Source organism: Trypanosoma grayi (assembly GCF_000691245.1).
Source record: "Trypanosoma grayi strain ANR4 Tgr_53_V1, whole genome shotgun sequence".
Lineage (NCBI taxonomy): Eukaryota > Euglenozoa > Kinetoplastea > Trypanosomatida > Trypanosomatidae > Trypanosoma > Trypanosoma grayi.
The window spans coordinates 17,462-41,112 of NW_008825672.1; the positions used below are offsets into that span (position 1 = coordinate 17,462).

The 23,651-nt window shown below is 52.4% G+C and overlaps 11 protein-coding genes across 11 annotated transcripts; all 11 read right to left on the reverse strand.

The window, feature by feature from the left end:
• Positions 1 to 124: 124 nt before the first annotated feature.
• On the reverse strand, positions 125 to 916 carry DQ04_00531090 (putative rho-like GTP binding protein; the record flags this gene model as incomplete). Its single annotated transcript, XM_009309189.1, has 1 exon — positions 125 to 916. One exon carries the CDS (start codon positions 914 to 916, stop codon positions 125 to 127), a length of 792 nt encoding a protein of 263 aa, XP_009307464.1.
• Positions 917 to 1,298: 382 nt separating this feature from the next.
• Positions 1,299 to 2,129, reverse strand: DQ04_00531100 (putative cytochrome c oxidase assembly factor; the record flags this gene model as incomplete). The annotated part of the gene is made up of 1 exon (XM_009309190.1): positions 1,299 to 2,129. The coding sequence occupies one exon, from the start codon at positions 2,127 to 2,129 to the stop codon at positions 1,299 to 1,301; it is 831 nt and encodes a 276-aa protein (XP_009307465.1).
• A 299-nt stretch (positions 2,130 to 2,428) lies between these two features.
• Positions 2,429 to 3,541, reverse strand: DQ04_00531110 (hypothetical protein; the record flags this gene model as incomplete). Its single annotated transcript, XM_009309191.1, has 1 exon — positions 2,429 to 3,541. One exon carries the CDS (start codon positions 3,539 to 3,541, stop codon positions 2,429 to 2,431), a length of 1,113 nt encoding a protein of 370 aa, XP_009307466.1.
• A 200-nt stretch (positions 3,542 to 3,741) lies between these two features.
• On the reverse strand, positions 3,742 to 4,236 carry DQ04_00531120 (hypothetical protein; the record flags this gene model as incomplete). Its single annotated transcript, XM_009309192.1, has 1 exon — positions 3,742 to 4,236. One exon carries the CDS (start codon positions 4,234 to 4,236, stop codon positions 3,742 to 3,744), a length of 495 nt encoding a protein of 164 aa, XP_009307467.1.
• Positions 4,237 to 4,830: 594 nt separating this feature from the next.
• Positions 4,831 to 5,874, reverse strand: DQ04_00531130 (fructose-1,6-bisphosphatase, cytosolic; the record flags this gene model as incomplete). Its single annotated transcript, XM_009309193.1, has 1 exon — positions 4,831 to 5,874. One exon carries the CDS (start codon positions 5,872 to 5,874, stop codon positions 4,831 to 4,833), a length of 1,044 nt encoding a protein of 347 aa, XP_009307468.1.
• A 961-nt stretch (positions 5,875 to 6,835) lies between these two features.
• DQ04_00531140 (RNA-binding protein) lies at positions 6,836 to 7,771 on the reverse strand (the record flags this gene model as incomplete). The annotated part of the gene is made up of 1 exon (XM_009309194.1): positions 6,836 to 7,771. One exon carries the CDS (start codon positions 7,769 to 7,771, stop codon positions 6,836 to 6,838), a length of 936 nt encoding a protein of 311 aa, XP_009307469.1.
• A 435-nt stretch (positions 7,772 to 8,206) lies between these two features.
• Positions 8,207 to 15,256, reverse strand: DQ04_00531150 (hypothetical protein; the record flags this gene model as incomplete). Its single annotated transcript, XM_009309195.1, has 1 exon — positions 8,207 to 15,256. One exon carries the CDS (start codon positions 15,254 to 15,256, stop codon positions 8,207 to 8,209), a length of 7,050 nt encoding a protein of 2,349 aa, XP_009307470.1.
• Positions 15,257 to 15,421: 165 nt separating this feature from the next.
• On the reverse strand, positions 15,422 to 16,999 carry DQ04_00531160 (tRNA nucleotidyltransferase; the record flags this gene model as incomplete). The annotated part of the gene is made up of 1 exon (XM_009309196.1): positions 15,422 to 16,999. The coding sequence occupies one exon, from the start codon at positions 16,997 to 16,999 to the stop codon at positions 15,422 to 15,424; it is 1,578 nt and encodes a 525-aa protein (XP_009307471.1).
• A 158-nt stretch (positions 17,000 to 17,157) lies between these two features.
• On the reverse strand, positions 17,158 to 17,697 carry DQ04_00531170 (cAMP-dependent protein kinase regulator; the record flags this gene model as incomplete). The annotated part of the gene is made up of 1 exon (XM_009309197.1): positions 17,158 to 17,697. The coding sequence occupies one exon, from the start codon at positions 17,695 to 17,697 to the stop codon at positions 17,158 to 17,160; it is 540 nt and encodes a 179-aa protein (XP_009307472.1).
• A 986-nt stretch (positions 17,698 to 18,683) lies between these two features.
• On the reverse strand, positions 18,684 to 21,797 carry DQ04_00531180 (hypothetical protein; the record flags this gene model as incomplete). The annotated part of the gene is made up of 1 exon (XM_009309198.1): positions 18,684 to 21,797. The coding sequence occupies one exon, from the start codon at positions 21,795 to 21,797 to the stop codon at positions 18,684 to 18,686; it is 3,114 nt and encodes a 1,037-aa protein (XP_009307473.1).
• A 261-nt stretch (positions 21,798 to 22,058) lies between these two features.
• On the reverse strand, positions 22,059 to 23,189 carry DQ04_00531190 (putative actin; the record flags this gene model as incomplete). The annotated part of the gene is made up of 1 exon (XM_009309199.1): positions 22,059 to 23,189. The coding sequence occupies one exon, from the start codon at positions 23,187 to 23,189 to the stop codon at positions 22,059 to 22,061; it is 1,131 nt and encodes a 376-aa protein (XP_009307474.1).
• Between the last annotated feature and the right edge of the window lie 462 nt (positions 23,190 to 23,651).

A 23,651-nucleotide genomic window follows, 5' to 3' on the forward strand; every position in this document is an offset into this window, starting at 1 on the left:
AATGGGAAAGCGAGGGGAGTGGAGGCCGGGAGAGCACCAAATCAAAGGCAATCACACCGCACACCACATACACAGATGCGCACGCCCAATTACAAAAAAAAAAAAACATTTCCGGAAACCATAGTCAGAGCAAGTGGCAGCTGCGCCTCGCGACGATAAGGGCGCTGCGCTTTTCAGTTGTGTTACCACCCTTACATGACATAGAATCATTTGGGGAAGTAGATATCAACCGGCCAGTGTACGGCGACTGGTTCTGCAGCCACAAAAGTAACGCGGTGTGGAACACATCCTGTACGCCTAAGCCCATTTTGGAGCTGCAAATCACCAACGCATCCGCGTTGATGCTCTGCTGCACGTTATACGCCTGCTCCCGCGTCACCATTCCATCCTTGGTGCCCCGCTGATCCGCCTCAACGCGCAAATCGAACTTCGTGCCGCACAGCACGACGTTAAATGGGCGCCGATGTGTGGTACTGCTGGAAAACGTCATCTCATGTTCCAGACGACGAATCTCGCGGTACCACCGCATCTGTACACTTGTCAAGCTTTGCGGGTCATCCCACGCGAAGCACAAAATCAAAACTGATACTTCACACACTGGAAGCGGCGGCGGCACTGACCAGGCACCACTCAGCTCAACGGGCGAAGTGCTGCTGGTGTAGCACATGCGCCGGAGCTCGTCAAACTCCTCTTGCCCAGCGGTATCCCACGAGCTGAGTCGCACCAAGCGGGAGCTCCCGCCCCCCTCTTCGCCGTCGTTGATAGGGAGAAGCAGCTCGTAGTTCTCCAGGAGGGTCTTGTTGTAATCCCGGCGCTTCGCCAGGTACTCTAAACCATTTGCGTAGCTGTGTAACAGGCAGGTCTTGCCGACCTTGCCGTCGCCCAGCAGGACCACTTTGCACCGCAGCGGCTCCATTGTGAACTGACAACGGGTGCTTGATAGAAACGCGCAAACACAAACACACACACACACACACACGGAGAGAGAAAATAAAAAGGCACACAACCAGGCGAAGCTGATTGGTGGAGCTGTGTGTGAACGGCGATTATATAGAGAAATACTGAGAGAAAGGTAATAAGACACCTTCCTGCACCTTAAAGAAGACAGAGTGGTAGAAAAGAGGAAAAAAGAAACAAGCAAGCGGAGGGTAAGATGACAATATCAGGTTTCTCACACGCAACGGAGAAGCAGGCACAGAAGCAAATCTCTCTATGTATGCATGCATACTTCATATGGTGGGGTTTGGCGGCATTGATGACGATGATGATAATAATAATATTGTCTATTGACTTAGTCATCACCAGTTTGTCCACTCAGGGTCCCGCTCGAGCTGCTCCATGTAATGCAGCACGCGCTGCGTGATTTCCGTCTCGTCGTAGCGGTTGCCAAAGAAGTCTACAAAGCGTCCTTTAGGATCAAATAGAAATATGGCGATACTATGGTCGATCAAGTAGTCATTCGTCTCTGCCGCCTCATCGCTCGGCAGGGAGTAGTAGATGCGGTACGACTTGCACGCGTCGCTCACCTGCTTCGGCGTACCCACAAGTCCGATGAAGTCGGGGTGAAACACGGACAGGTATTCTGTGATCGCCTCTAACGAATCGCGCCGCGGGTCACACGAGACGAACAGCGGAACAATTTTGTCTTTTGGCCGCTTCGCCCGCACAGCGTCGACGACCTTCGACATACGATTTAGCTCCACAGGGCATATCTCCGGGCAGTGCGTGAAGCCAAAGTAGAAAAAGGTCCACGAACCCAGAAACTCTGCCTGCGTGACGGGCTCACCGTCTGTCGTCACTAGAACAAATGGGCCGCCCAGCGCCGGCCGCCCGCGCGTCTCAACGTTAACGCGCGCGCTGCCGTCGGCGCCGAAATACCGTTTCTTCGCCTGTTGTGAGCCGTACCAGACGGCACCGGCGCAGAGCACGCCAAAGGCAGCCAGTGCGGAGTACTTGCGCAGCGCCGCCCTGTCCTTTTCGAGCTCCTCCCGCTCAGTGTCAGCGGCAGCGCCGGCCTGCGATCGAAACTGTCGCAGTGTGCACGTCAGGGTAGGTGCTACTGTTACCGCTGCTGCGGCTGCTGGACGCCCGTACAGGCAGCGCGGCACAAGCCCCAACGCGCGTCGCATCCGCTAGATGGTAATTGTGATGGAACCGATCAACACACCTCTGCTCCAACGAAAGCAGGCAAAGGGGCAGAAAATGACTAAACATCATGAGTAGAACCTCCCTCAAAGAATAAGTAGCAAAATTTTTCCTTTCTCTTCTTATGTCCCTCTCTATCTCACCCCTTCCACACTTTTTTTAAAGGAAGGGCAGGACTCCTCTTGTGAAAGGACAAAAAAAACACTCTTTGGTGTAAAAACACATCCATCTCACATGAGAATATCCGTCCACGATGCCCACCTGGTGCATACAAGCTTTTGTGCTAAGCATCATCCTTCTCGATCGCCAACAGTGAATCCCCATCACTATCCTCACCATCCATCTCTTGTTGTTGGCGTTGCTGCATCACGCCCGGAGTGGGAAGTGACGCACACGATGGTGACGACACACCAGAGGGAAACGATGAACCCTTGTCACTCCCGAAGCTCTCAGTCTGTGTCAGATCAGAAGCACGCATATCAATCGCAAGCGGCACACCGCTGCCACCGGCAGTACGACTTCGGCGCTCTGCAATTGCCTTGTATCCGCCCTGCCGGACCCGAGTGAGTGTCTTTGGCCGCGGTGCCACCGTGTCGGCTCTCTCAGCCATAAGTTTCTGTCGCATTTTTTCCAGGCGCCGTTCCTGGTCCTCCTTTATAGCGCTGATCCGCTCCTCCACGGAAGGCGGTTTGCACTGTGGCACCTTGAAGTCGCTGTCGCTCCTGTCGGCAGAGGGGCTTCCTTTGTTTTTTTGCCAAGGAATCGACGCCGGCGCGTGGTCGCTGTTATTACCAACACCACCACCACCACCACCAAGACTACCATCATAATCCCCTCCCCCACTTCGCCGCCCCGCATCAAAGTCATTACTCACTGAGATACTCTTCTCCTTCGGGGACACCATTAATCCATCGCCATCTGCCACTGAATCACGTTTTCCTGGTGGTTTTTTACCAGCCACACGCAGCCGAACCTTAACACGGTCCGCCCCACCGCGCCGTCGAGCCTCAACCGGCAACGGAGCACCACCACCACCACCACCGCCGTTGTACGGCCCGCATCCATCCAGACCCAGTGTACTGCTAGCCGCTGGCTTCGCGGGGGACGGATCATGTTTTTTCTGCTGCTGCTGCTGCTGCTCCACTGAAGAATCTTGAATGTCGAGAGCCGAGGTCGACGTCTTCGCGCTTGTGTTTCGCAAAACTTGCAGCACAGGCACCGCGTTTGCATCGCACCGAGTTGCCAACAGCGATGCTTGCTTCCCCACCTGTGGTCCCTCAGCCCCCCGCCGCACCGTCGCGGAGTGCAGCCGCGGGGAATCAGTAACAGAATCGCTAACGGCGCCAGAAGGTGCGGAGCCCGCGGGGTCCACAACGGGATCCTCAGCCGCTTGCATTTACAAATGAACTATTATGGACTCACTCTAGCAAATTTCTTCAACCAGTAATGGACCAAAATAGCCACCACACACACACACAGAGACCCACGCACACTCAACCAAACAAAAACAAAAAAAATTCAACAATAAAACGGAATTCCCCCCACCACCACCACCATTTTGCTTTTTTTCTGCACATTCCCAGAATGGCTACCCCATCACTGGTAGTGCGAGCTGTGCCGCAGTCTCTTTGCCCCCTCCACCATTTCCGGTGATATCTCTGCCGACTCAAGCCGCTGCCGCCGCTCCTCGCGCGTCATGTCGGACACCAGCTGCCGGTCGGCATTCACCATCAGCCCCGACGCCTCGTCGCGGTACGCATACCCTTTGGTGCCGTCGTACACCGCCTGTGGCGCATTTGGCACGTACTCGGGCGCGAAGTCACGCCTGTAGTACTGTTGCCGGTTGATCTCGATATTGTCTAGAATCTCGTTGGCGTGGTTCGTCTGGGCGCGGTTGACAAAAAAGACAGCAACACACGCGGCGACGACAACACTTCCGCGCCACTCCATCCACATTGAGCGAAAGAAGCCACGCTCGCCGTAGCGCACCAGAAGCTCGGGGTCCTCAACGCCCATCCACCACGCCCTCAGCCGCGTGAAGGGGCCCACAAACCGCCGCCGCCCACCGGCCGCCCGCGCCATTCGCGGCATTGCGCCAGTACACTACTGCACCACGTCCCTCAGCTGAAGATGGAAACAGTGAGTGTGTGTGAGAGAGAGAGGAGATAAGGGAATCAACGAAAAGGGGGTGGAGAGAAACGCTTTAACAACATTGTTTTTGTGTTTAATCACATTCAACTCTTTTTTTTCCACGTTATGTAGTGTTTTATGTGGTGATGTTTTCCGGTTCATTTCCATCTCGTTGGAGTCGCATATATATTTCCATGCGACCGGCCTCTAACTTTCCGCCTCATCCTGCCGCGCAACACTTTGGACACACCAAAGGCTGCGGCAAGGATGGGCAAATAACAACTGGGGCGAAAGACACCGTTTTCAAGGAGAGGTAAAGGGAAAAACAGCACACACACACATATATATATATATAATCGAGAAATAAACAAAACTAAAAAAGTGAAGGGGCCTGATAAACCGAAGAATAGAGAGAAAAAGCGAAGTGTGAAAAAAAAGAACGACATGTCGGCTCACCTCAACGCCGTCAAGACCTTCCTCTCGCCCTACTTTTTTGTCCTATTCGTCTCCTGCTCCTCCATAATTCGTTATTGCATGGCTATCGATCGTCGGATCTCACAATTTGCTGATGTTTTGCTTCTGTTGTGGCTTCTGCTGTTGAAAGGAGAGGCAAAGGTCCACCTCGTGCCTACTGCCCATGTACACTGCCACACGCTGATGAAGTTTCTTCGGCACAACATCGAGTACGCGTGACGTTCCCGTTGAAGCTTTGCCCCCCGCTTGCTCCATGAGCATCGCCATCGGAGCGGCCTCATACAGCAGGCGCAGTTTTCCTTTCGGTTTTCGCGAGTCACTCGGGTAGCAGAAGATGCCGCCGTACAACAGGGTCCGATGGACATCAGCCACCATTGAGCCAATATACCGTGCTGTGTACATCTTCTTTGACTCCTCCTTGATGTAACACAGGTACCTCTTGAACCACGGATCCCAAAGACGGAAATTTCCCTCATTTACACTGTAGATCGGGCGAGCCACTGGCAGTGTAATGTGGGGATGCGTGTGGATGAACTCACCCACACTGGAGTCGAGCGTGAAACCATCAACACCGTGGCCGGTGGTGAGGACAAGGTTGGTGGCACTTCCGTACATGGCGTAGCCGGCGGAAACAAGGTTATTCCCTGAGAGTTGCGTTAGGTACGCGTTGGCCTCCTCCGGTGTCGTTACCTTGACCTCGTCCGAAAGCCGCCAGATACCCCAAATGGAGCCGACTGAGACGTTGGCGTCAATGTTACTGCTCCCGTCAAGTGGATCAAAGAAAACAAGGTAGCGGCCTTGGTGCTCACTTTCCACGAGGACAATGGACTCCTCCTCCTCACTCCCAAGGAATGCGACGCACGTTGAGGACATCAAGTATGCCTTGAACGCATTGTTTGCTATTACGTCAAGTTTGGCTTGTGTATCCCCTGTGGCATTAGAACCACCATCGTTCAAGTACCCAAAAAGACCCTGCATTCCCGCTGAGCGGATGTTCTTTTCGATAACCTTCACCGCAGTCTGGATAGCCATCATGAGAAGGGTAAACTCGCCACGACTGTGGGAGGGCTGACTGCGAATCATAAACTGCGTCAGCGTTGCCGGAATGCGGGCTCGTGGTTCCATGATTAATCACCTGTAGAGGCACCTCTAATAAGAGAAGTAGTGGGGGGTTTGACACGAGACGTGCACGTCGCAAGAGAGCCAGAGAAGGTGCAAGAGTGAGGGGAAAAGAAAAAAAGGGGGAGGAGCGAAAGCAAACACCACTGATTAGGGTCATGGCACCCCCAGCTGCATCATCCAACTGCCGCACGGCGCTCACAGAAGGCAGAACTCGGGACGACAACAAGTGGAAACGAAGCAGCGGAACGCAATACCTCCACTTAGCATTTCCATGTTCCTTTTGTATGTGTTTTTTTCTCTTTCTTTCTCTTTCTCTTTCTCCGTTCTCTTTCTCGTTCTATCTCTTTCTCTTTCTCCTTCTTTTTTTCTCTCTCTCCCCACTGTGAGGCTCTGTACTACCCCGACAGCTATACCTAATACAAGAAGAAAAGGGCACGGGAGTGTGGCTGATACCATCAGTAGCGGAGCGGGGTTGCGGCACCACAAGTTCACCCTCAAACCTCTGCAGAACAGCAGCAGCACGCAGCAGCATGCAAGTCAATTGGTCGAGTGGAAATTTCGTCCTGCGTTAAGCACTCGCCTTGCATTCATTCCTTCATTTCGGTGGATGGGATTACCGTGATCGCCCGGATCTTCATTAATGATCATCGGATTAAATCATCGCCCAGTCTGTAGCTATCCCATGCACGCGGCCCTATCTTTCCCTCCCTCTCACCCTCACTCTCTCCTTCTTTCTTTCCAATCCCACCAGGGATCCTCCACAAGCTTTGTTTTCTTTTTTCGTCATTTGTTTGGGTTTTGTTTTTGTCTTTCTGCATTCCTGTCCATCAGTTTTTTTTTCATTTTCTTTCACCCGCTGTTGCATATTGTTGTTGTTTTTGTTTTTTTTTCTTCTTGTCTTTTTTTTTGGTTGCATATGTGCTTTCATTCCCTCCGCTCATACCTCGCTCTGTCGCTCTCTCAGTTAGCTCCACTGCTGAGGAAGAACGGGGTACATGTTTCCACCCTGCATCTGCTGTGGCTGTTGCTGCGGAGGTGGCGGTGGCTGCTGTGGCTGCGGCTGCGGCAATTCGGGTATGCCGTCCTCGTTTATCACTAGTGATATGGCAGGGTTGCTCGTCTTTATGTCATCCATGCGCGAGAACTGAATATCGAGGGTGAATGTGATGGTGTCTCCAATCGTCACAGGCTGGCCCTGTAGAATGTTCTTCACATTCTCTGCGGTCGCTTTACAGTCAAACTGAACCAAAGCCTGTACTCGGTTGTGATTGCGCTGACTGGACTCATTCTTGGGCAGAACCACAATCTTTCGTACAACGCCGTAGGCGACAAAGATCTGGTAAACAATCAAGGGCGTGATTTGTGCCGCAGCTGACACGTCATATTGGGTATTAAACATTGATACCAGTAGCGTTTTGCTTGTGTGTTGAGTGGCAGTAAGCTCTTGATGGTTGCTGTATCGGATGTACACACGGCGGCCATCAATCTCAGCATACCCTGTCTCACGGAAGAAGTCTACCAGCTGTTGTGCACTTTTGGTGGACTCCATCTCTACGAGTGCCTGGTTCATCTGGCGGAGCATCACAATGTGTTTAATATTGCCGAAATTCTGAACAAGGTTCTGGATGCTCAACTGCGTCACGTTGGGGGTAATGTTACGCATATGGATAACACGGCTCACCTCACCTATCTCGTTGTTACGCGGACGTGGTGGCGGGCGCTGCCCCATGTGACGACCGATTTGTTGCCCCTCGTAGCCGCCGCGATTAGGGCTTGGGCTGTAGTTCGACATCATACCGGGGGCTCCCTGAGGTGGGACTTGGGGTGACATCATACCTTGATAGGGCATCATGTTAGGAGCGCCGTACACGCTGTTTTGCGGGAAGGGCTGACTGTACATTCTCGGGAGAGGTACAGTGTGCAGGGCGGAAGAAAAAGAAGACTGTCGGTGTGTGTATCTGTGTGAGGTGGTGTTTGCCTGAAATTCAACTCGCGCTCAAGCAGATGGTGTTGCTTACTACAGATTTTGCAGTGAGTCTCCTTACCTCTGGAAAATTTAACTGACGCAACTAAAGGGAGCGTCAAAGTGGGGGCTGTGTTAATGTGATTCCTAGGGAACGAAAAAAAAAGGAAAAATATCGAAAGAAGAAGTAAAGTCGGCATACTAAAGCAGAGAAAAAAAATAATAATATTATATATATTGCGCACCACTTTAGCACACCATTAAGAGAGAGTACACCATGAGCACCAATGTCATTAAACAACAAGAAAAACACATGGAATACACACACACACACACAGAAACACACAGGGACTCTGCTGTCCTCTATCAAATCTATAGGAAAGCTCTCTGAAGCTCCGCGAGGCGTTTTGATGTGTGCAGCGCCAGCGTGTCTCGTCTTTTATTATCTCTGCCAGACGACGGAACTTTATTAGTGTCATTCCTCGGCGCGCCCGCCGTCATTGCCATTGTCATTGTTGTTGTTCTCATCCCCACATCAGACAATGATGAGCGCCTACGCGGTTCAGGTGAGCCCGAGCCAACCTTGCTGTTGCCGCTGCCGCCACCGCGTTGCGTTTTACTCAGCACAGCAGCCGGCATGTACATGGCGAATCGCGCCGGCACCTGCGATGGTGGCGACAAGGCCTTTGTCCGCTTCTTGGCGGGACTTGCACACTTTCGCGCTGCCCGCCCGCCACTCGGAGCGCGGGCGGAGGCGTACAGCTGACCCAGGTCCATTGCCTCCCGTGTGGGAGAGGAGGCGGTGCGGCGCCGCACCACCGTGTTGTTCTTGGTTGCTGGTGGTGGCGGGGCGTTGGCAACGGCGATGGCGACCGGCTGGGTCGTGTGTGGCTCCGATGTCGGTGTCTGCTCATGGCTGTTCTCAGCCGACGCCGCAGCAGTATAAACTGGCAGAGAGACCTGCTGAAGTTCCGTAACCGCGTGAGAGTGAAATACACGGGCTACGCCCCGCTCCTGCGAGGTAATTGGCTGCGGCGGCGGCGGAGGAGGATCAAAGTGCATGGTAGAATCCTTATTGGCTTCGACAGAATGGCCCGTAAAGTGAAAACGGGGTGGTGTTAGCGTCCTCGCCGTTCCCGCCTCTTTGGTACCCTCCACTGTGTCATTCTCCGCTGTTGACGTAAGGAATGTGTGCTGGCTCGGCGGCACCACCCACTCGGCTCGCTCGCTCCTCGGTTCTGTCACCCCTCTGCCTGCTTCTGCTCCCCAAGTGGGCCTCACAGAAGTAGCGTTAAGTGTGGTGAGTTGCTGCTCGAGGGCGGCGGTTCGTCTGCGCGCCGCATCCATCATCAACGAGCCCTCAACAGCAGCCGAATGTGCATTCCCTAAAGAAGCGTGCTTCTGTAGGATGCTCCGCGACTCAAGAATTGCTTGCTCCATGTCTTCGGTTGTGGCATTGACACGCATCAGGTCAGCATTTATTTGATGGAGGCTCGACAAGGTACGATCAATGCTCATGGTCGACGGAACGTCTGGTGAAACGCCAACACCGCGGCCCCGACTATCCTCAACTATCTGAGACTGGGGTGCTGTCATCGTGCTGGAGTCTTCCGTCCGCTTTGCACTTGTACCTGTCTGCACTCCAGAAGAGATGAATGTAACTTCGCTTTTTCGTGCAGATGTCGCGGCGTCGACGCGTGGAGGGATGGCCACTACTGGCACCACCAGCGGTACAGTCTGTTGTTTGGCCTCTTCACTCGGAGCAATACGTGGGGCAAATGATTGTTGGGGTGGCTCATGCACCGGTGTAGAGGCCAAGCGCTGCGCACGCGAGTGGAGCTCCAGCAGTTCTTGATTCATTATCATGAGACGATCCTTTTGCTGAATTGTGTGACGTACAAGCTCCGCTTGCTCCATTGCACTCAATCCAGCTTGATTTTGACTCGCAGACGTGTTTTTCGCCTCCACCGATAGTGGTCTTGATGCATTCGATCGAATGGCCTCTATGACACTCTGGAACTGTCTCGCATGTTGCTCCTCGTGTCGAGCGATTGCCTCTTTTATTTCCAGGAGCTCGTGTTGTTGCTGCTGTGGAGAGAACTGCGGAGCCACCTGAACAGGAGGCGTGGTCTGCACTGGCGCAGGAAAGGAATGTCCAGGTACAGGCACTGAAGGCAGAGGGATTGCGGTTCCCTTGGCCTTTAACTCATCCACGTACTTGTGAAACGCGGCATTTTCTGACGGTGAAAGAACAGGCTCCCTTATCGCGGACACAGGAATTGCACTTCTCTCGATAGAGGATACGACTGGCTGCGTTAATGTGGAGGCAGGAATCGAAGTTCCATCCTTCGGAAAATCGACACCCAACACCACTGGAGGTACAGATGGCACTTGTGGCTTCGGGGGCTCCGTCACCATCGAATTTTCTCTCCCTGTTGTGAAAGGCATGGCGCCGCCCTGTGGAAGGCTTTTGTAGTCTTCATGCGATACGAATGCTTTAACCGTTCTGAATGTAGCTGCTGCTGCCTCCTGTGGTGTAGCGGCATTTGGCTGCCAGGATTGCTGTACAATCTGTACTGGCTTCTGCAAAGGCTGCTGTGGCTGTTGTTGGTACTGGAAGGGTTGTTGCACGGTGTGCCAAGGGGAAACAATAGCAGCATTGGCAGGAGGTTCAGCGCGGCACAGCGGTTCTTCGTTCCCCTTGGCATGACTTTGCTCCTGTCGTAATGCATCTGACGCCGTGACTGATGGTGATAGCTCCCGCTGTACTGTTTTCAGTGCCTCTGGAGGCTTCAGTGTCAAGAGAGATGGGTTAACGAACACACAGCTTGCCGGTACAGATGGCGGAGCCAGTGTCTGCAGGGGAGAGGAGGGCCTTGCAAGGAAACCAATAGAAGGGCCCGCTACTTCATTGGGTATACTGGGTCCTTTTTCCCCTCCTCCCTCCGTTGTACTCAAAGCAAACAGCTTCACGCGTGGTATGTGCGGCTGCGCGCGTAATGACAATAGTTGTGGCGGTGTCAAATCATTTACCCTCTGAACAACTTGTGGCTCCACGAAACAATCACTGCGCTCTGCCACCATTTTCAATGGCAGCGGTGGCGGCTGAAGCACATTCTGGAACTGCAGCAACTTGACACTCGTTGGTTCTTCCGCTTTGGGTGCACTTAAAGAAATCATATGGGGAGGATGGGTTTCCCCACCCTTCATTTTATGGCGCGGCTGCCTTGTAAGTCGAACCGTCTCCTCTCCTTGCCTTCCATGAGATCTGTGCTTGGCGCACCGGTAGTGGTGACTCTGGTGTCTCTTGCAGCGACGGGGCGAGAAACTCAATGATCGGACGCTGTCATCGCCTTTGCCGTGAGTGTGTGTCAACCTCTCGCTTGTCAAGGTCGTATAGGACGTAGCGCTGGTGGTAATTTCAATATCAATGCCATTCAGTGTTTCCTGGATGATGCGCTGCCGTCTAGCAGATTCATCACGGTCATCATCATTCTCCCACCACGCAACGCTATCGGGGGGAAACAGTGCAGAAGCCGCAGCCGAACCAACAACAGCAACAGCACCGCCAGCTGAAAACAGTGGAGCACGTACCTCGTCACGCCCCCTTTGTGCCTCTCTTACTGGCGACGACGTTGAAGCCGACGACGATGAGCTTGTCGTAAAAATTTCATCATTTACTTTTGCACGCTGAGGAGAGGCAGACACCGGCCTTGTCAGAACTGGTGACACTTTTTGCGGCGATGATGGGGGTGGGCGGCCACTCAGCGGACTTATTTTCGTCTGAATCAGCGATGACCTTGTTGCCACCGCTGCAGCTCCCACTGGTTGCGTATCGGCGGGCGGTGCCAGTAACGCGTGCGTGCGCACAGGCGGGGAGAGAGTGCAAATCTGACGGTACAGAGCGTGCGCAAACTGGGGCGAGAATTCCGTCTCTTCTGGCCCATCAGCGATGCCGCAGCTGAGAATACGTTCTCGTGCGCGACTAAGAGACTCTTTAAACAGCTGCGGCGCGAATTCAATTGGCCACATGGCGTCTACCCAATCCGTATTGATCAAGTAGCGTCGGCTAGTCAAGCTGTGGTTTCCCGGCCAATCAGGCACGACGGCGCCACCCTTTTTCGTCCACGGGAAATACGCTGTCGCTGACTTGGGTGTGGCGGTTGTATTCCTTTGCTCACCCAACTGCTCGCACAGCTCGTGAAACTCTGCGCTATCGCCACCTGCATGCGACGCCTCCGTGAGACGATCTTCGACGGCGTAGTAGTACTGCTTGAGCGACGTGATGGAAGTGCTCGAGGCTTCTGAAAGCTGCAACATTTTCAGCAAGAAGGTGGCCAGTCCAGGGGTGCTCGAGCACGTCTCTACTGAGCTGGACGCGAGATCGACGCACCGCCATTGCAGTACCTCCACAGGCAGCGCAGTCCCCTTGAGGTTGTCAATGGCTCGAATAAGCTCAAAAGCCACGTGCACAATCAAAGTATAGCTCGTTGCCCCGGCAATCAGCTTGGCGATGCGCTCTTCAGTGTGGTAAGAATAGCCAATCAAGCTCAACACGCGGAAACACATGACATGGGTCCTGGAAACGACTGACCCGCTCAATAAAGTCGCCTTGTCGTTCCCTGTGTCTCGCATGGAAGTGCTAACCGAAAGCACACTAGTCTCGATATCCTCGACCTTGTATGGTGACCATTCCTCAGCAGATGCCCATAGCTGTTCGAGTCGGGCTAGAATGATTTTTAGTCGCTTACGACATGTCTCCACCGACTCGCCTCGCAGCGGCTCTTCCACTTTTTCTCGCAGAATCGCCTTGACAACACTGGTCGAATAGTTATTTTGTGCCGCTATCGCCCTATCTGTCATTGCGTGCAGCAAGGCTGCGATGACAAGTGCGCGTGTCTCCTTGCTGAGGATATCCCCTATGTGTTGCCAAAGTGCCGCGTTAAAGTAATCATCAAGCATTGAGCCACTGCAAAGAATAGAAAGAATGTATGACGACGTCTGTGGTCCTGAAAGAATAGTCCTGAAGAGCGCACTCTCCGTCAGTGACACCGCTGCAGAGCATTCCGTGAGAAGACGCACGTTGTCGCAGAGCGGCTCTAGTGGCGTCAAATGGTCAATAAGAGGCAGAGCAAATATCTGCAAAAATGTCGCCATGACATGGTATCGTCGCGCCAGCAACATGGAGAGCAACGCTGCAGCACACTGCGTCAGTGGGGTGTCCGGCGCCGTCGTGCAAAGCATGTCAGTGGAAAGCGTGAGAGCGTACTCAAACTCAGCATTATCCTTGAAGGAATGCGGCGGCACAAAGACTAAGGTTTCATCAACTTCCATCACGCAGCAGCGCAGCCCCCCCACATCATCAACATCCACATACACTGGCACTTTCAAGCAAGAGGCGAGCAACGCAAGGGCGATTGTGTGAACCACATGGGAGGCGTTGGGACGTGCAAGTACCACGTGCGTCCCGTTCGATAAGGTTGACACAACGACCATGCGGCGCACACATTCCTCTGCCAAGACAACAAGTGAGATACGTTCCGCCAAACTGTCCAGAACAAATGAAACATCATCTTCGAGTTGATGTGTAAAGCTCTTCCAGACAAGTTTCAATTCATCAGACACAACACTGAGCAGCCCTTCCACCGCTTGATCCCGCTCATCTGGTGTCTCATGGGACCGTATGTAGTTCTCCACTAGATAAATGAAAAAAATATCGGTGTACAGGACCGAGTTGTCACGAAACCGCTTGGAGAGCGTTTTCTGCAAAAGTCTCGTGAGACTCCACATTGTCCGCCACTCCAAAACCGACTTGGGTGCGGCGGCGCTCAGCAGCATCTCAAACACCCGCTGGGTGAGGAACACCTCACGCTGGGAGGGCCCGGTGCACTGCAGCATCGGCAGAACTCGCTGGAAGACGAGCTGGAAGAGACCCGGATTGCCTGAGCTAAGCAGTCGCTCCATCGCCTGCAGGCACCGCACAAGTGCTATGACCCGCCGCTCTGGACACTCTTCGCTCGTGTCCAGCGGGGCAAGGATTTCGCGTGGTACACCCCCACCGACGGTGAGGCCTGTCACCCGTAGCGCCACACACAAGAGTCCGTTCGAGCAAAGAATCTCATCGTTGGCGAGTCGCATGAGACACGTCGAGTCCCCATGAACNCTTGCGGTTGGCTCGCCAACGAGCCGACTTTTCGGAGGAGGAATGAAGCGCACAGCGTCACCGCTACCAACCACTTGCACATCGATGGTGTCACCAAACACCTCTGCGGCGCACGCATGGTAGTCTTGCGAGAGCACAACGACAACGTGGAGACCCTGTTCCGGGCGTGATGGGTGCGGCACGCGCAGCCACGTAACGCCGTGGGGGGTGCCCTGCAACCCGATCTTTGTGCAGCTGGCCAGCAGTTCCATGTTGAGAGGAGATCGTCTCAGGTGCACAATGTAGCACCCTGAAGCAATGGAAACAACAGCAGCGTAATGCTGATCTTTTAGGTCGGCGTAGAGGCGGCACAGTGGAGCCGCATGCCCGCCACCCTCCACCTCAGGTAGACGAAAGAGTTGGCTTTGATAACAAACGCGAATCGTGGGGTCAGAATCGTCTAATGAGAAGACAGCCTCGCGCAGTAGCACGCAGCACAACACCCCCTCCGGACGGGGCGATGCAAAATCCTTACTGTTGTCTTTTTCCTTTTCATCTATCATACTTGTCTGGTCAAACACCGAAAGCGCCAACTCCACTGAAGGAGCTGTTGTTGCGGTAGAGTGGTCTCTCTGTGTCTCCACAGAAGAGCTCATTACCGAAACGACACGCTCACTTTGGATGCGCAGGCACGCCGGTATTCCAAAAGAGGCATTTAGTTCATGGCACCTCCATAAGTTTACCCCCAGAGCTCCAATCATCACGTAGACTTTATCATCAGGGGTCGACAGGACTGTGCTGACCACCAAGCTTGATGCCGTTTGCTTGAGACACGAGCAGTGAATTTGCAAGAGAGTGGTCATCTCTTTTCCTTTCTTCTCGCTCGGAATTAGAGGTGCAAGCACAGCATCAAGGCTTTCACTATAGTCCAAAGGATCCGCTACCAGACGCGTGGCACTGGAAGGGCTGTGTTGCAGAACAGCGAGGCCCAATCGCCTTCCCTTGTCGTGATGAAAAAAAACGGCAGTAAAAAGATCGTCGCATGCTGCATCAACAACACGTGTCGCGTACTTCCCTGCGCCTCGAAGTGTCGTTAGACCCTTCGTTTCACTCCACACGCGCAGTTCGCCCTTCTTCTCATCGAGAAAAACTGTGCAGACCTCAGGCCCTTTCCCTGCCTCCGCAACCAGGCGGCGGCATGCCACCACCCGTGCGTGTCCGGGCTTCTTCCCTGAGCCCAAGCAGAGGCTTGCCAACGGCGTAAAGGCGATGACGCTCATGCGAACCTTACTGTACTAAATAGGTCAAGGAAAATAGGAGCACACCAAAACATATACATTACAACAATGGATAGAATTGCACACCGGTGCATGCTACGCCCCACCCTCTACTTATCTTTACTCTCTTCCATATTCTCCTCCGGCTTGCACATCACGTTTACGGGTTTATAGCGTACCCTTCTGCTCCCTCAGCCACAAGATCATGTCGTCCCGCGAGGCTTGGGGATGAAGCATCATGTACCTACGCAGCGCAAGCAACGCTGGGCCAATCTGCGGAGGGCCGAGGGGAACAAGTTTGGCGAGCTCATCACCCTTAAGTGGTAGCTGCCGTGACATAGCATCGATCAGCCCAGGCTCCTGTTCCAAAATGGGCCACATCTCACCAATGAGGCCTGCAGCCTTTTCCACATCATTAGATGTCAAAATATCGCTCCGGTGTTCAAACAATACGTAGGCTGAAAAAACAATTTTGAACGCTGAAGAGATCATTTTTTTGTCGTTCAAGTCGCCCAAACCCTCAAATATAGCGAGTTTCGTCTTGGTCGTTAATCCTTGTTCTGAGATTATGCCCACGTTTAGTTGCTGCTGCAAAAGAGTGTTGTAACAATCCAGCATACGCCGGAGTATGTTGTACGAAGAAAGTGGTAATTTCAGTCCGTTCAAACATAATGCGTACAGACGATCTGCTAATTGATCGCGAGGCATCCCACGGTAAAACGGCAGACACAAGAGAAACAGTATAGCGACCATTTTTTCCACTGGTGACGGCAGTACCAGTGGTGAGTCGTGTTGAGAAAAGAGGGGAGCCAGCGTGCGGTTTAGCAACAGAACGGACTTAAGACTTCCTCTTGCCGCCTCGCTTGTGGCCAAATACTCCATTCTCTCCACTTCAGCAGTGAGGTGGCCTTTTTTGCTGCTCTTCAAGTAAAGTTCCACCAACAGAACATGTTGGAGAAGGCCTAGTTTGAATAGAAGCTCTACAGACTTTTCGGGGCGCGGCCCTGATAACATCTTCGCCACCTCTTTCCCGACACGCTCCCGCGATACCTTAAGTGTCACTTTATCGAGGAGCTCCTTTGTAACGCAGTTAACGACAGATTCATCGAGTGAAAACCCCAACTCCCCAAGTTGGCCCACAAAGCGAATCCCGCGTAGCAACCGCAGCGGATCGTCTGTGAATGTCTCCGTTGGGTCCAGTGGACAGCGGAGAACACGACGTCGCATATCCTCCAGGCCTGTCGTGTAGTCCTCCACCTCCATGGTATGCAAGTTGTAGAAGAGTGCGTTGATGGTGTAGTCACGACGCAATGCATCCTCCAGCGGCGTGGCAGGGCGCACCACCGGGATGCGCGAGTCAGGCTTGGTGTATTCGTCGTGTCGCAAGGCGCAGAACTCAATAGGTGTATCACATACACACACGGTCGCTGTCTCAATGTGCTTCGACAGCTCTGGGTTGACGCGGATTACACTTACTGTTCGTGCTGTCATGCCGATTGCCTCCTGGAAGGCCGACACCTCGCGTGCAAAGGCCTCCCCGGAGACATGTTTTAATGCAGGCGATTCAATAGCGATATCGATATCCTGTGAGTGAAGGCCGAGAAGGGCATCTCGCACCCACCCACCCGCGACTCGAAGCGTCGCATGAATGGAACGCTCTTCATTGACGCGAAGAAGAAATGCGAATATTTCCCTGTGTGCTGCTGCTATTGGTTTTTCCAGCTTCACCCGCTTTGGTGACAACATCGCCTGAGACATGAGAGAAAAAACAAAAAGAAATGAATAAGGCCGGGAAATAAAAACTCAAGGTTGAAAGTTTGCAAAAGTAAACCACACAGAGCAGTGTGGTAAAGAGGAATGGAAGCAGTGCATGACAAACTCGGCTTGTACATCATTCTCCTGTGTCACTGAGGTTGTTCAATTACATCTCGCTGCATCATTGAAGCTGCGTTCGCACGAACAAGGTCACGCAACTTCACACGCCATTCAACATCTATCTTGGTGTTGTCTATCCCAAGCCAACACACCCTTGGACTGTCCGCGAGAAGCTGTTGAAGCTGCACAGCAGCACCCTCACTTATGTAATTGTCCGAGACATTGATGCGCTGCAGCGACGGGTGCTTCACAGCAGATGAGCAAAGCGCACGGATAGCATTGTTGCGCAGGCCATTTTCAGAGAGGTCGATCTCCAGCAGATTCGGGCATCGATCGACAACGGCCAGTAGCGGCAGGACACCTTTGTCACCCAAGTAGTTGCGGCTGACATCTATGCACTCAATGCCTGCCGGCCCTTGGTTGGCGGAGAGAATATCGAGCACGCCGCTATTCGGATTGAGGCCTGCCTCTGCACACGCCCTGATGTAAACATCACGAGGCGCAAGTTGCCTGGGACGCGCTGGCTTGGGGTTCTTTTTTCCCATCGGCCTCGTCGGACGTGGGGGCATCGTCTCCCGCTAACTAACAAGTGGCCTTCCCACGGAACACAAAAATTCATTATGAGGAGAAAAAACATTAGTAGCTCCACCCTAGTGCCACAGGTGTGGCGCAGACTGCCAGCAAGCACACGATAAAAAGAACGTATGTGCTTCATTTGCGCTACACGTGCCAGACAACTGATTTTCCCTTTTCGCTTCCTTTGCTAATAGATGAAGCAGTTAGGCAAATGAGTCAAGACGCCACGTACACAAACACACACACACACTCACTCACTCACTCACCCACACAAAGACAGTGCTGTCTCCTCCTTTTTTTTTTCTATCCAGCTACCTATACTTTCTTCGTCTTAGTAGCTCCACCAGTTGATGGGGCATGTATCCTTGGACATGTCACCCTTTGCCGTTATGCAGGCGTAGGGGCGGCCCGATGCAGAGCAGAGAGAGTAAATGGCACAGAAGCACCCCACTATGCAGAAAGCTGTTGATGCGTACAGATGGTTCAGGGCCTTCGCCATTGTACTTTGGCCACGCGCAAAGGTGTTTTCTTCATGCCCCATCGGCTCCTTGATGAGTTGGTGGCCCAAACGGCGGAAAGAGCGACGGAACATTATCCACTTGGTTTTGAATAATCCTAGTATATAGAAACAAAATACGACAATGAAGTTTCGTTGTTGTTGTTTTTTGCGTACCGTGTAGACAGAGCAGATAAACAACACAAAATAAAAGGCGTGTGAACGCGAGAAACAGAAGTTCCAGGACCATATTCCTTGCGCCCATAGTATACACTTTCATGCGGCTGTCGTTTGGGTAAGGAGAGTAATACAAAACGAGGCTCAAACATCTAAAATAAAGGCATGCCACATACTCTTTTTTTTTGTTTCTTTTCCTTCTCGGTGTCAAGTTCCCTTGCTTAAGTTCATATATTCGTACGCACACACACACACACATATATGTGAGGTCCCAGCTTACATCCACGACGTATGTTTACTTCCTATTTACTCATCCTTGGCGTTCCCCTTGACCGCACAAGTTAGCTGTTCCATGACAGAGGGCCAAAGAGCCAAAGGAAATCTTCGCTCCATTTTAAAATACCCCGACGGCGTCAAGGATGGGTTTTTGAGCAGTCTATAGAGTCTCTCTTTCTCAACCGTAGAGAGAGGGTGGGAACTTGGCAATGGTGTGGGAGTAGGTGTCTCCTGCTTATGAACAAAGAAATCGTCGTCGTCACCTCCCAGAAGATCAACCCAACGGACGGGCGGAGGAACCTTTCCCTCCTCCTCCTTCGACACAGGGTGCAACTCCTTGTGTCGTTGAAGAGCGTAGAGTTTCGCCTTCTTAGGTAGCGCCTGGTATTCTTCTTCTAACAGTGAAAGTAATGGTTTGATGTTCATCTCCCCCTTTGCAAGCGTCAGATTGTCTTCAGCATCCACAAGAATGGCCAGCACAGTAGGGAACAGAATGTGGCGCGCTGACGTAAAGTACTGAAAAGGCATAGCGGAAAGAATCCGAGAGAGTAGCGATTTTCCCTTCCCCCAAGCAAACATGCCTTGAATTTGCTTGTCTTGCACACAAAGGTATCCAATCAGGAGAAGGCATTCGTGCAACGCGGCTCGCAGGTGGTACGATGGACGAGCCGCCGAGATTGTTGAACTCGACGGTGGGCTGTTAGATGATGGTAGACTTGGAAGCGGCGGGATTTGTGCCAATGTCACGCCAAATTTCAACGCCTCCTCAAAAGAACCACGCACACCTTCTCCAACAACCTTTTCTTCTTCAATACTCTCAAGTAAGTCAGGATGTGCATGTGTGTATGTGAAAAAACCCGTGAGCACATGAAACATCTCCGTTTGTGTTATAACACTTGAGTGTTCTGCTTGCACGTCCTTTGGGTCTACATGAACGTGCTGATTCCTGTCAGAGGTAGCATCATGCAACAGCTCCTGTAGTATCTCTAACTGCCACCGCGCAAGGCAGTTTAGCACGCGAAAAACAATAAAAACAATAACAATTCGTCTTGGGCTGAGAAGTGGGCTCGTCTCGCTCAAAGGAACACCATCCGGTGTCAGTATATTTTGAAGAAGTGTAAAGAACGCGCATGCCACCTGTCGGAACCACGCCGTTGGGCAGTCACCCTTCTTCTTGCTTAAGATGCAGACTTGTGAATACAAGAGACGGGTCGCACTGTACACAACCTCAAGGTCCTCCTCCTCTGTACACACTCGTGTGACAGCGATACAGTACTTCTCGATGCTGGCAGCGTCCAAATCGGACAGCAGTTGATCTCTTACGTTGATAAGTCTGGCATTCGTCTGGGTGTCAGTTGCGATACGTTCAAAACACAACTGTAGAATTTCTAATGAAGCAGCAAGCGGTACGGAGTGACTGTGCCGCTTCAGTCCTTTTATCTCCTCGCGGATGCAAACAAGCAGCGGAGCGAGATCCCCTGATCGGACAAATGTAAGCACATGCTGCTTACCCTCGCCACTGCCTGTGAGGAAGCGTAATAAAGCAGCATACGCCAAACGGAACGTAACCATATCATTCCCACGCCGCGAGTCCATCATGACGCGCGTCAACGTCTCATAAGCGTTGAAGTAGCGCATGTATTCGTGATCAACCTCACAGAAATCAGATGTCCCAAGTAAGTCATGAAGAGGCTGGCGGCACTGAGCCAAGGAGGTAGGTGATGCACTCGATCCAAGTCGACTAATAATAGATCTCAGTTTGCTGCGATTTAGATCCTTAGCACTCATAGTGCTTTCTCTTTGATAATTTTCGTTGAAAGTCTTACCCTGTCGCAGCGTCGCAGCCACCACCTTCGCAAGTTTCTGCGCCAGCTGTTCTTCTTCTTGCTGCGGAATAACTGGCATGAGCTCCTGGATAGTAGGCTTGGTATCAGCATCCCGGCCCTTGCGTTGTCTAACCTCTTTTATCTTTTGCTCCTGTTTACCAAGTTTCTGTCTCAGCAACTCTCTTTTCTCTTCACGAATTTGAGCACTTTGCTGGATACGTTCTTCAGCCTTACGGCTACGCGCCTCTGCCTCGGCGCACGCATCTCTTTGCCGTTGTTGCACCTTCTTTTCCCATTCTTCTGCTCGCTGTTCCTTCATATCTTTTTCTAACTTTTTCTGTTCTTCAAGTCGTCTCAGGTTTTCGCGGCGTTGTTGCTCTCGCTGCTGCTGTCGTTCAATGCGCTCCTGGCTGAGATTGCGTCTTCGTTCAGCAGCGGCAAGTATGGCATCGTTTCGCTCTTGCGCCAGCCGCTGCATCTCCTCCCGCTTTTGCTCCTGATTGTGCTCCACTTCTGACATCTTGCGATCGAGAAGGAGAGCTTTTGTCTGATGACGCAATTCATAGTTGAGTCGAACTTCTTCGACGCGCGAGTGGCCTCTCCTGGCACGCTCCTTCGTCTGCTCCCGCGCCTCCTCAACACGACGGGCCCCGTTTTCAGATCGCTCCATCGCTTCATTGCGTAGCCGCTCCTCTGCCTGTTCCCGGCGCTGCTTCGCCAGGAGGCTCCGCTCGCCCGCCGCCTCCAACTTCGACTTTCTCTCCTGCAGTTTGCCCAACCGCTTCTCCTCAGCCTTGCGCTGCCGCTCTTCGCTGCGGAGGGCGGAAGCGTGCCGCGCAGCCTCAATCCCATCGCGACGCTGGTACTCGCTTTCCATACGCTTTGGGGAAACCTTTTTGTACTTCGGAGAGCAGAGAGGCTGGCTCCTTGGCATCACAGCAGGTTCAACCTCAGCATGATCGCCCTCGTCAACCTCACGATTCATCGGAGAAAGCCCATTAAAGCGGGTGGAATTCAAGTTCACCTGCCGCCGGCATTCAATGCGTCGATCAACCTTGATTGTTCTAAGCGCCCGCAGACCTTCCTCTGTGACGCTGATGCAGTCCTCAACAGACAGCGCACTCGCAGGGTTCTCTAAGCACGTTACCACCTCGTTAATAACAGCTTTCAACTTTCCAAGGAGATGGAACGCAGATATGGTAGTACCCTCCTTCGCCCCACTCGGATGGATCGGCTGCCCGCCATTCATGTCATCGGTCACACCCTGAGTGTCAATCGACCTTTCAATACTGCGCTCATTATTATGCTGAGCCTCCATTTCTCTCAAGTAAACAAAATCACAAAAAACGAAGAAAAACCTATGGTGTCTGCATAGTGCAAATACAACAACATGTCACATCGTACAGAAAGAACAAAATCACAAAAAAATCACATTTATACGCACCGACCGCGCAGACATGCGTCAACGCACAGTTGCGTAACAAACAAAGAGGCCTACTATTACCCTAAACAAAAAAAAACATGTCTAGCAAACAAAATACTACCAAGATAATGCGCAGTTAGACACCAAACGCACTTCTTAGAAGCACTTGTTGTGCACAATACTCGGGCCCGCCTCGTCGTACTCACTCTTCTTTATCCACATTGTCTGGAAGGTCGTGAGGGACGAAAGGATGGAGCCGCCGATCCACACGCTGTACTTGCGCTCCGGCGGAGCAACAACCTTGGGCTTAATAGAGGACGGTGCAAGATTGCTCATCTCCTTGCCAAGACGTTCTGGGAGATTCTTGAACATGGTCGAGCCACCAGAAAGCACAATGTTCCCGTAGAGATCGCGACGCACATCAATATCGCACTTGTTGATGGACTGGAAGGCCATCTCGTGGAACCCAGGAGCCTCGTCCAGCCCGATCAGCATGGGCTTGAAGAGCGCCTCCGGGCAACGGAAGCGCTGGTTGCCCACCTGCATTATCGTGCCGTCTGGTAGCTCAAATGGCTCCTCACTGACAGACTTGGCGCTATTCGTCATTTCCTCATCGAAATCCAAGGCGACGTAGCACAATTGTTCCTTCACACTTCGCACAATCTCCTTCTCAGCGGACGTGGTAAACGTCATGCCGCTCTCCATCAGGAGCTTCATGAGGTACTCCGTGAGATCACGGCCGGCCATATCCACACGGCGAATGGCATGTGGGAGGGAGTAGCCCTCGTAGATGGGCACGGTGTGAGTCACACCATCGCCAGCGTCAAGAACGATACCAGTGGTACGGCCGGAGGAGTACAGTGACAGCACCGCCTGAATGCCAACGTACATGGCAGGAACACTGAATGTCTCGAACATGATCTGTGTCATCTTCTCACGGTTTTGCTTGGGGTTCATGGGCGCTTCTGTCAGCAGCACATTGTGTGACTCTGGGTTAACGCGCAGCTCGTTGTAGAAGGTATGATGCCAGATCTTTTCCATGTCATCCCAATTGGTAACAATGCCGTGCTCGATAGGGTACTTGAGTGCAAGAACACCACGCTTGGCCTGGGCCTCGTCACCAACAAAGAGCTTCTTGTTGGCGCTTCCCATCATGGCCTGCTCGTTCTTTGGGCGGCCAACGATGGAGGGGAACACGTGGCGTGGTGCATCGTCGCCAGAGAAACCGGCCTTCACCATACCGGAGCCGTTGTCACAGACAATGGCAGACTGCTCCTCTTCAGACATCGTTAAAATAATACTGCGGAATGCGCGAAAAACCTTATTGCACAAGGATCAAGCATCAAAGTGAAGTGACAAAGAAATAAGACTCAAAAGGAATCTCACGCGATGCAACAATTCGCATTGCACATTAAAACCGTATGGCATGTTTTTTTCTGATTCCCTAGCACTCGGCCATCCGAAAATGTAGTTGGGCTAAGATGTATTGGCCTAATAATGGTGAGCCGCAAAATACTTCTTAAAATAGGCTCATCTCATGAGCATGACTGAAGGGGGGAGTGGGCGATCCCAAAACTATATGCGAGGTAGAAATGCGGTAAGCACAGAGCATGTAGAGCGTACCATCGTAGTGCGAACGTAGTGATCACATATATCAGTGGCACTTCTTAGAAGCACTTGTTGTGCACAATACTCGGGCCCGCCTCGTCGTACTCACTCTTCTTTATCCACATTGTCTGGAAGGTCGTG